This window comes from Anolis carolinensis, chromosome 5 (assembly GCF_035594765.1).
Source record: "Anolis carolinensis isolate JA03-04 chromosome 5, rAnoCar3.1.pri, whole genome shotgun sequence".
Taxonomy (NCBI): Eukaryota; Metazoa; Chordata; class Lepidosauria; order Squamata; family Dactyloidae; genus Anolis; species Anolis carolinensis.
This window is the reverse complement of record NC_085845.1, coordinates 6814175-6826193: the sequence shown is the minus strand read 5'-3', so window position 1 is coordinate 6826193 and position 12019 is coordinate 6814175. Positions and strand designations below refer to the sequence as shown.

The window sequence follows — 12019 nt, the reverse complement described above, 5'->3', positions numbered from 1 at the left end:
TTCATACCAGTTTTATCATTAAGAGGAACAAAGCTTTGGGTGATTGCCTGCTCACCGAATTGCGTGTTGTATTTTACTTGTGATCTATATAGTATTTACTTAAGAATGTTATTGCCCCCAAACCACACCAGTAGTTAAAATTGGACAGGGTGAATCTGTGTGTCATGTTTGGTCCGTATCCGCCATCAGTGAGGTTCACGATGCTCCCTGAGTGTGGGTGAACTACAACTCCCAACATCCTGGGTCAACCCTCCCCCCAAACCCTGCCAGCAATTAAAGTTGACCGTGATGTGCCAAATTTGGTCCAGATCTGATGCTGGCAGGAGTCACAATGCTCTTTGGATGTGGAAAATATACACAAACATAGATAGATGGATGGGTGGATGGATAGCTTTTTTCACTATTATATACATACGACTATATAGTCCCCCACGGTTATGCTTACCATGTGCTTGGCCGTGCTCCCGCCGTGGCCTGTGTTGCGAAGAAGATGCCCCTCCGAAGGGAAGTTGAAGTTGGCCGAGTTGAGGTTCTCCTTGGAGGCATGGGTGCCAAACAGGACGAAGGGCTGCCTGCTGGGGCTGGTGTCGCACACAACAAACAGACACAAATCAATCACCACTGACTCAGATCTGGGAGAAGCGTTGCATATTATGCTTGGCTGGTGTAACGTAAAAGGTAAAGGTTTCCCCTGGCGTTAAGTCCAGTCGTGCCCGACTCTGGGGGTTGGTGCTCATCTCCATTTCTAAGCCGAAGAGCCGGTGTTGTCTGTAGACACCTCCAAGGTCATGTGGCCACTGGCATGACTGCATGGAACGCCGTTACCTTCCCGCCGGAGCGGTACCTATTGATCTACTCACATTTGCATGTTTTCGAACTGCTAGGTTGGCAGAAGCTGGAGCTAACAGCGGGCGCTCACTCCACTCTCCGGATCTGAACCTGGGACCTTTCGGTCTGCAAATTCAGCAGCTCAGTGCTTTAACACACTGAGCCACCGGAGGCTGGTGTAGATGGTGGTAATGGAGCAAAAAAAGGGAGGAAAAACCATTCTCATCTGGACAGAAAGCTGCCAGGTCTCAGAAAGTCTACTTTCTCCAAAGCCTGGCTTGCGGATGCTTTGAAATTAAAGTGTGCGCTGGAAAAGCTGTCTTACACAAGTATTGCTTTCCAACTTTCTACTACAACACCACATAACTCTGTGCAAACAACAGAACTGTGTGGCCAACATGTCTATATTAATCTGGCATGAGTAAACCTGGGCCCTCCAGGTACCAGCTGTTAGGAATTGTGGGAGTTGAAGTTCAAAACATCGAGAAGGAGGGCCCAAGTTTGCCCATGCCAGAATCATAGAGACATGTCGGTTCTGCTGGTTTCAGCAATGAGGTGGTCCAAAACATAAGGACACTTGCGCCATACCATTAGAGGTACAAAGCTTTTTGTAATTGCCTGCTCTCACTTAAATTATGTGTATTTTACTGGTGATATATACAATATTTACTCAAGAATCTTTACAAAATAATAAGAATACCTGTTGTCTGTAATATGGCTTGAGATCATCCCATGACTAAAGTAACTGCGGAATGGCTAGAAAGGGAGAGAAAAAAAGAACATTTTAAAATATTATTTTCACGAGGGAAGACCAGGGAAACTCCAGGCATGAATTTTTTTCCCATCCATCAACTAGATGGCCAGGCATTAGCTAGACCGCATCTTTACTCTTATTTCTGCTATGTTTTCCCTTCTTCCTCTGCTAACTTTTTTCCTTTCTCTTTATTCTCCCTTTACTTATTACACTATGTAACAAAATTTGGGGGGAAAAAAATCTTTTCCTGGTTTAAAAATATTGTTTCCTGTTTAACTGTGTGGTCCTTATTTTGAAATTAGTTGTTCTACTACGAAAACTTCATTTTTGTGGCTGCCACAAACAATGTTGATTGGTTGAGACTCGAGAGATATTCGTTGGAAAATTATAGCAAAATGTGCTGCTGCAGGATGTCCCTCCCCCAAAAAGTTATACAAACTTTTCCTATGTTTTTTATGATAGAACCAATTAGGAAATGACATTTATAACCCAGGAACAAAAATTGTGTTACAGTGTTACTAAATCCCAATAATATCAGAGAAGAGGGGAGAGACTTAATAGCTGTTAACTGGACAAGAACTTGATCCTGTCTAGGTGGGTTGGCATGTGAGGATGAGATGGATTGTTCTTCCAAGTCATCCTGAAAATGGGGGATAGAGGCAATAGCAATTCTGCATGAGCAGCAGCTTGCCAAAGCAGTCATCACTCGTCTGCATTACAGATGGGAAATTGCTGACAGAGGAAGGAACTGGCAAAACCACTCCTGAGTATTCTTTTCCTAAGAAAACCCTATGAAATAGATGGGGTCACCATACGTCCAGAGGCAACTTGAAGCCACACAAACACACAGAACATAACCTGAAAAGATTCAGTGAGTTTTTATACCATGAATGAGCAACTAGAGTTATACAGAAGTCAATACTGGAGGCTGTCCAGCCTGGCTCTGTAATAAACAGTAGAGGAGTAGGAGGAGGAATAACAACAACTTTTTATGCATTACCTGCTTCTCCTTATGACTTGAGGAGGGACACAAGACAATATCCCTTAGCCAAAATGCTTGGAACCAGAAATGTTTTGGAATAATTTGTTAGAAATCACAACCTTCTTCAAGCTTCCTCTAGAAATCTGTTAACCTATGATTCTGTTAATTTACTATTTTATATGTATGTTCTGATATGCAGCTTCTTATGCCCTATGTTTCCTGAGAGGTCGTAGGAGGGGCTGCAGACCACATGATCTGATCTGAGACTGCTCAGACCTCAGACTCCATCTGGATTCCTCTTAGACGTTGTACTGCTAAGATCAACACATGCTTGATGTTTGTAAGAAAGATTCTTACAATTTCATCTGCATAGAGAAATTATCTCAAATATATCTGAAACTGGACTGATAAGCTATTTACCTGTGTCGTGCAGAACACATGGAGGTTGTGAGCAAACCAAAAATGTTCTTTTACAAAAGCCTACTTCGTTTTTGTCTTTTGAATGCATGATACAAAACCAGTTGGTTTATGCGATAATATATACAGTAGAGTCTCACTTATACAACATAAATGGGCCGGCAGAACATTGGATAAGCAAAAATGTTGGATAATAAGGAGGAATTAAGGAAAAGCTTATTAAACATCAAATTATGTTATGATTTTACAAATTAAGCACCAAAACATCATGTTTTACAACAAATTAACAGAAAAGGCAGTTCAATACACGGTAACGTTATGTAGTAATTACTGTATTTACAAATTTAGCACCAAAACATTGCAGTGTATTGAAAACATTGACTACAAAAACATTGGCGACTAACAAATTGACTTCAAATAGAGATAGAATTATACAAAATGAACTTATAGTAATGACATTGTCAGAAATTAAAACCATAAAAAGTTCAATCCTTGCTGCCTAGAGAAACAGCTGTGGATTTGAGAGGGAGGCAGATTGCATTGGATAATCCAGAACGTTGGAAAGCGAATGTTGAATAAGCGAGACTCTACTGTGTATATTGAAAAACACTTCTGAAACTCTGTTGTTTTTATGCATTGGCAAATCAGTGTTTGCCTAACACATCAGAGACAATAGGTTCAGCCTAACAACTGAAGACATTGCCTCGAATATTACATTTGGCTGTATACTATATGAGAAAATTCTACTCAAACAGGTTTTTGATTCTTCCCTGAAAGATCAAACTTTTCCAAAAGGTTATGAACCCCAAATGGTTTGAATACAATTTTCCAAAATATTTTTATACAGATTTTGGAATATCTGTATTTACATACTCTTGTATAATAGTATAACTTGGAGAATGGACCCAAGTTTAAACATGAAACCCATTTGCACTTTATAGACACCATGTCCACATAGGTAATTTTATACACAACGTATTTAATAATTTTGTGCATGAAACTATGGTTGCAAATATTAAACCAGCAGAAAGCAAAAGCGCCACTATCTCAGCCACCCAACTGGGCAATTTTGGAGTAATTTGGATTCCAGAATTCCAGATAAGGGGTGTCTCAACCTGCACTAAACTAAACCAGGCTTGTGCTGCTTTCTTTCTCCAAGCAGTTTGAGTTCCCACACCATTTTTAGGCCTGGCTTTTGTTCTGTATAGTTCTGTGACCAGTAAGAGCCTGAAAACATCTGTACAAAGTGAATTGCAAGTGATCAAGTTGCTACCTCCAACGATTCATAGCCAAGTCTCATGGCTGTGAAGCGACTTCCAAAATCAAGGAAGGGGTAAAACCGAAATTGGGTCACTTTAGGGAATCAGATAGGAGGAAAGTTCTTTGCACATTGATAAGAAGGGAAGGGAGGAATTGGAAATGGAAAACAAAGTCCCCTTTTCATCTAAATATCAGAGGCATACCTCCCCCGCTTGAGACTCTGACAGCTCCAGGATGAAAGGGATTTCTGTGTCGAAATTGGCAAAGAAGTTGGTCCACTGATGTTCAAAAGTCATCAAATCCTGCAAGAGAGGAAACAGCCCTCCTATCAGTCCTGATTGCGCTTCAAGAGAAGCTTCATTTGCATCTCGGTGCCACACAAAGAAATGCCAGGAATAAATTCACACTGCAGACACAGAGTCCTAATTTTGCTTGACGGCAAGGGTTAAGTTATACAACTCACCATCTGAAAAGAAAGATGAAACAACTTGAAAGCTTTGCAAATTGACTTTGTTTGCATTTTTTTAAAAAAAAAAAAAGTTTGTCCTCCTATTTTAAACACTGAGGAAAGGGTTCAGAGCGGGTCAGACAGTTAAGAAAACACAAACAGAAAGCAACTGAGCAAGGAATTAAAAATAAAGACAGATTTCAACAGCAGCATCAAGCAATAGTTCCTACAGAGATGGGCAATCAGAAAGCAGGTTTAAGGAAAAACAAAAGATCAAAGGTTTAGTTAAGATGCAAAGGGTTGAAACTAGGTCTTAATAAGTGACTTTACAGGAACCTTGCAGAAATGGAACCACAGCCAAAAAAGATCCTGCTCTAATGGAGCATCTACATTGTCGAATTAATGCAGTCCAATACTACTTTTAAATCAATGCTATGGAATCATGAGACTAGTGGTTTTAGTCTCATCTGCCAAACAAGGCTGTAGCAATTGTGAGGGTTGAAGTCCAAAACATCTGGAAAGCCGAAGTTTGCCTATGTCTGACCCAGATACGGTGCACCTCTACACTGACCACTTAAGTCAGTTTCAAGCCGGAATTGTAGAAAGTGATTTCGCTGTGCAGATGATTACATAGTAAACCTAGGAACCAATTCGAGGCCCAGATTGTGAAGATGCACAGAGCACTGAAGTGCATTAAGGGCTTGCTTTCATATGCTTTTGTGGGAGTTTGTTGTCTGGCTGATTCACTATGAAGCGAGCTTGGAACTTCATGGAATGGTCAGTGTAGATGCGGCCGCAGTGAGTTTTGCAATGGGGAAAGCCGGCTTGGCAGACCTCTCTGGAAAGACAATTCAGAATCCAGGAGAAGCCATTTAGCTACAGTCAAGCTTTGAGCAAAATGTTAGGTTTCTGGAGTCAGCAAAGGTAAAGGTTTTCCTGTGACATTAAGTCTAGTCATGTCCGACTCTGGGGGTTGGTGCTCATCTCCATTTCTAAGCCAAAGAGCCGGCGTTGTCCGTAGACTCCTCCAAGGTAATGTGGCTGGCATGACTGCATGGAACGTAGTTACCGTCTGGTCGGAGCAGTACCCATTAATCTACTCATATTTGCATGTTTTTGAACTGCTAGATTGGCAGAAGCTGGGGCTAACAGCAGGAGCTCACCCCACACAGATTCAAACAGCCGACCTTTCAGTCAGCAAGTTCAGCAGCTCAGCGGTTTAACCTGCTAAACCACTTTGGGGCTAACCCCCAATTCATGGTGGATGTGTTCAAAGGTCATCCATAGATGCCCCAAAGAATCAATAATGGTGAACCCAATATTTTGACTATACCTGGATGGAAGTATATTATTATTATTGACACAACAACATAGTATGACACAACAAACAAGATAGATATGTTGGATTTCGTATCACAAAATCACAAGTCGAACACTTCCCAAGGGTTTAGGACTGTGTTATGTATTTTCGGATGATGAGTGCAGATCCCAGTAAGGTGGCCTTTTGCAGTTGGCAAATCATAATTTTGTCAATGCCTATTGTTTCATATTATTATTATTATTATTATTATATATTTATACCCTGCGTTATCTCTCCCAAGGGGGACTCAAAGTGGCTTAATATGAAAGCCTTAGCACGCAATTAAAAAAATACAAATATGCAAACATTAAAACAGAATTAAATATAAAAAGTATTAAAACACAGAGTTAAATATTAGCTGCAGTATATCATAGAACTGTGCCGGAGAAAGACTCAAAAACACTCCCGGGAGCATTGTTTTTTGAAGCATAAGCAACTGTGGGTAAGAGAGTTGTACTGTATATTCAGATCTCCTCTCACATTTGTACAAACATATTTCATATGAGATTCATGAAATGTGCCTGCAACTAAGACGCCAAACAGCGCTATAGGAACAAGGAATGTTTTGCTTTTGAAACAAACAAAATACCTCGTTGTTAAGCAACTCAAACAATGACCACTATGTGTCAGCCTAGACCCATTTTTCAACCATCTTAAGAACAGCTATTTGGCAGTTTAATAAACTTCTCCCATATTTTTATGATACAAGCAATTAGGAAATGACATTTTTAACCCAGGAACAAAATTCGTGTTAGGTGGTGTTATAGTTTCCTGAGACACCTGAGTTGGACCCGAGTCCCCACGGGGAGATGGTGGCAGGATATAAATAAAGTTTTATTATTATTATTATTATTATTGGACTAAGGCTGCGATGCAAGATGCAGAAAGGATCAAGCATTCTAAGGCTCTGGAATTCCTTGGATTTTCAATCAGAACATCAACATGGATGGACATGTCCTGAGAAGACACTGCCACTTCATTCTCATTTCACAAAAGTCAATGACAACACAAAACAGGGATGACTTCTACACCGTATGCGCTGTCTTTCAGTCAAGAATATTCCCCAAATGTCCCAGGGTTCCCTGACAGTTGGAAAGCTATCATTCTAAGCACTTCACAAAATGCTGTTCCAGAACAAAATGCTTTAATTAAAATAGTGGCAAAGGAACTGAAAAGCAGAACATGGGCAACCACAAAATACCAGTTTTCCTACATTCAGCTACATTAGCTACATTCATCTCATGTGACGGGTTTGCAGAAAGTGACTCACACAAAAGGCAAAAAGGATGTCAAGCCCATTACCTCATAGAGCAAACTTTCCAAGGAGACGGGATCCATTCTGCTGTAAGTCCTCCACAAATCCACACTGACATCCATTAACTGCAAAAGAAAGAGCGTGCCTTGTAAGAAACATGAATGAAAGAGTTGTCTACACCAGCCATTCTCAAGACTGCTAGAAACAGGGTCTGTGGAGACTGCGTTTTTGCTGAAAATGAGCATCAAGAGGTACTAGGATGGTCTGGCCACCAAAACGCACATTAGGAACCAACAAAGGACATAAAGAGATGCTGTTTCCTCTCCTTTGCATCTGGGCAGAAGGAACTTCACTGTATGAGAAGACTCATTCATAGTGACCCTTTGCAGTTGCAAACACTAACAATATGGCATTATTGGGTTGCTGACAGCATTTCAGACTGTTGCTTATGGTATTGTGTCTGGAAAATAGTGTCACGAACATGGAGGCACACCTGTATTACTGGATACTCAGCAAAACTATAAACATCACAATTATATTACACTAGTGTGTATATCTGATGTTGCCCAGGTTTCATTCTCTTTGTGGCCCTTTCTTTCCTTCCTCCGTTTCCCTCATATATTATTATTATTATTATTATTATTATTATTATTATTGACACAAAGACATAGTATGACACAGCAAATGAGATATATACGCTGGATTTTGTATCACAAAATCACAAGTCGAACACTTCCCAAGTGTTTAGGACTGTGTGATGTATTATTCTATTGTATGACACAGCAAACAAGATAGATATGCTGGATTTTGTATCACAAAATCACAAGTCAAACACTTCCCAAGTGTCTAGGACTGTGTGATGTATTTTCAGATGATGCGCGCAGATCCCAGTAGGGTGGCCTTTTGCAATTGGCAGATCGTAATTTTGTCAATGCTTATTGTTTCCTTATTATTATTATTATTATTATTATTATTATTATTATTATTATTATTATTGAGCCCCTGGTGGCACAATGGTTTATATTATGTTGCCTATGTTTTGTTCTATGTTGTTTGGGCCTCTGCCCCATGTAAGCCACCCCGAGTCCCCGCGGGGAGATGATGGCGGGGTATAAATAAAGTTTTTATTATTATTATTATTATTATTATTATTATTATTAAACCCTTGTGCTGGCAGGACTGCTGACCGACAGGTCGACGGTTCAAATCCAGGGAGTGGGGTGAGCTCCCATCTGTCAGCTCCAGCTTCCCATGAGGGGACATGAGAGAAGCCTCCCACAGGATGGTAAAACAACTATGTATCACCTGGGCAACGTCCTTGCAGACAGCCAATTCTCTCACACCAGAAGCAACTTGAAGTTTCTCAAGTCACTCCTAACATATTATTATTATTATTATTATATTATTATTATTATTATTATTATTATTATTATTATTATAGTACCTTGCTTTTTCTCTATACAAGGAGACACAAAGTGGTTATACCTTTCCCTTCCATTCTCTTTTCTTTCTTTCTTCCCTCCCTTTTTTATCCCCCTCTTCTCTTCCTTTCTTACTCAGGAAAACAGTCCTTATGCTCTTACCTCGTATTTCATGGTAAAGAACCCATCTCCGCCTATTCCTTCCAGGGCAAAGGCTTGTACGATAGGCCACTTCTCAACCACAAACATGTCAAAGATCTGAAGGTGACCTGAAGAAATCAAACATTTACTTTTTCTGAGGAGTGTTTGTGCAATGGTATTTCTCAGGTTTTGTAAGGCAACAGCACTAGCCTATTGTTAATTAATCACTCGGGTTATTTCTCAAGAAGGTTTTCTTTGTCTGTAAAACTCTTGTCGGTTACTGAAATATTTTGTTTAATTATAATAAAGAATACATTTTTTTAGTTTATCTAGAGGTCCCTCTTTTATCCATGGAACTAATTTTGAGGTTTTTCTGCACATGGAAAATATGGGAAAAGCATTTTTTACAAGAGAAATGATGGTCCATTTTGTCAAGTTAGTATGTCCAGAAGACCCTAAGACCAAGTCTGCCTGTACACGTAACAAAAGAGCTATTTCCAAAGGCAGTTAATCAAAAATGAAATTATCTCCATAATGAAGAAACATGAAATTCAGAAAATATACGCAGCATTGGATGGAGCCCAATTCAGTTCAGATTATATATAAACTAGCTGTGCCCGGCCACGCATTCGTGTGGCAAAGTGGTGGTGGTATTGGTTAAAAATTGTTGTGTAATTTTTATTTGATGTTATTTGTATTTTTAATTAATTTTATTGTAAGTTATCTTTTTATTTATTATATTTTATTATTTTCTTGTATTATTTTTAGTTATTTTCTGTTATTATAGTATTTTATTGTATTAATTTCTTTAGTGTTTTTAATTATTTTTAAGTGTTTTTTATTATTTTTATTGGGTTGCTAGGAGACCAAGTTGGAGGAGCTTAGCCTTCTAACTGGCAGTAATTGGATAAAAGCAATTATTCCTCTCCCTCTAATTAGGACTTTATTTTTCTTTTCTTTTTGTTGTATCAACCTAGAGCCGTGGATGATGGGTTGTGTTGTCAAATTTCGAGGTTGGGGGGCCTGTAGTTTTGTTGTTTTGTCTGGTGCCGTGATTCCATCACTCTTTTATATATATAGATAGACAGACAAGAAGACAGTGAAAGACTGAAATGCAGCAGCGATTGTTTATCAGGAGCTACTATTGTGGCTCATTTGTTCTTTGTGGACATATTTTTTAATAATTTATTTTAAATTTGCTTTATTAAACATCAGAGATACATCTCAAAGGACAGAGCAAGGCAAAGTGAAAAACAGACCACAAACAGTGCAGGATGTCCATTTTTCACAAGAAGTAAAACATTCTACTTAAAGAAACTTCCAAAAGAGTAACTACACTCTTGATTCGGCAGATGCAAAACCGCAAGAAAGATTACATTTCCCAATCTCTTAACCAAAAGCAGCTGGCTTTACTCAAGAGAACCCAAAGGCATTTGGGTTTTGACTTAAGGTCCCAAATGCTTTCCTTGGAGAAATTAAAAATAACGGAATGATGCTGGCTAAATGACATTGGGTTATGATTGTCATGGTCACCAGAAAAAAAAAAGTCTTTTGCTGGGCAAGAAAACCACAGTTGGTGCAAGTATAATATTCTCTGCACACTTTCAAAAGCTCTGTTTAAAAGTTGAAAAAACAAAGGGTTGGCAGCTTTCTTTCAACAGTTTACGACTAGGTTTTGCTCAGGATAACATATCAATTTTGTTTTGCATGGCTTTGCGTCATTAGCAGGAAATCTGAGACTAATCTTTTCTGTTCTAGAAGGAGAACCCAGCATGACAAAAAAAGAACCCTGTTGCTTTTCTCATATATAAGCGGAATTATACGAAACAAGCTCTCATTGAGAAGACAAAGGGTCTTTTGTGTTCTGCCTATACCTTCTATGATTGAAATGACTAATTTGAGGGGCCCCAGGTGCACACTTTTCAGAGGGAAAATGAAAGATCATTAAAATGAACACTATTATTGCACACGGTTATAAAATTCAAAACTGCAAAACCCATTTTAAAAAAAACCAGCATAGATGAAAGTGTGACCAAAAATCAGCCCAGATCAGAGTCTAAACTCCCCAGGATATATAGAAGTACACGGAGAACACAATTATCATTTATTTCAGAGTTTATGTAATAGACTGAATAGAGAGCTGGGTCTGTTTAGCCTTCAAAATAGAATGGCCATATATAAATATCTGAAAGGATGTCATAAGGAAGAGGGAGCAGGCTTGTTTTCTGCTGTCTTGGAGACTAGGACTTGGAGAAATGGGTTCAAATTACAGGAAAGGAGATTCCACCTGAACATTAGGAAGAACTTCCTGACTATAAGAAGAGCTGTTTAGCAGTGGAACTCTCTGCCTCAGAGTCGGATGGAAGTTCCTTCTTTGGAGGCTTTTAAACAGAGGCTGGTTGGCCATCTGTTGGGGGTGCTTTGATTGTTCTTCTCCTGCTTGTTTTGATTGTGCTTTTCCTAGATGGCTCATGTGGTCTCCTTCAACTTTATGATTTACATTACTATTTCTTATTGTTGTCTCTTCCATGAATGCCAAGGCAGTGTTTGCAATAATGCCACCGATGTGACTGCTCCATACTCTCCCTGACTCTTGGTCTATGTTTACTTTTCCCATTAAACCCTTTTATCAAATGAGAATCCCAACTCTTTCAGATCTCCACTGAAAATTTGGATGCAATTTTAATTATCTGTTAAATCATCAATTTTAGACTGTATTTTTCTTTCAATTGCATATTGTTCTGAAATTCAAACTGCAAGGACTGAGCTGCAAGAGAACTGTAAAAAAGAGAACTGTATGTATATATACCTCATGACCTCTGAGGTTGCCTGCCACAGAAGTGGGCAAAACATCAGGAGAGAATGCTTCTGGAACATGGTGATACAGACCAGAAACACACAACAGTCCCGTGATTCCGGCCATGAAAGCCTTTGATAACATATACAGTAGAGTCTCACTTATCCAACACTTGCTTATCCAACATTCTGGATTATCCAACACATTTTTGTAGTCAATGTTTTCAATACATCGTGATATTTTGGTGCTAAATTCGTAAATACAGTAATTACTACTTACTGCATATTGAACTACTTTTTCTGTCAAATTTGTTGTATAAACACTATGTTTTGGGGCTTAATTTGTAAAATCATAAC

At 39.1% G+C, this 12019-nt stretch overlaps 1 protein-coding gene across 1 annotated transcript in view; it reads right to left on the bottom strand.

The window, feature by feature from the left end:
- dnaaf9 (dynein axonemal assembly factor 9) overlaps positions 1-12019 on the bottom strand; it is a 132195-nt gene that overhangs the window by 76032 nt on the left and 44144 nt on the right. Inside the window, exons 6-10 of the mRNA XM_003225467.4 lie at positions 8888-8994; positions 7352-7429; positions 4445-4543; positions 1529-1584; positions 446-581 (exon numbers count right to left, since the gene is read on the bottom strand). Of these exons, the coding sequence (XP_003225515.1) occupies positions 446-581; positions 1529-1584; positions 4445-4543; positions 7352-7429; positions 8888-8994 (476 nt within the window). The remainder of the gene's footprint in view (positions 1-445; positions 582-1528; positions 1585-4444; positions 4544-7351; positions 7430-8887; positions 8995-12019) is intronic.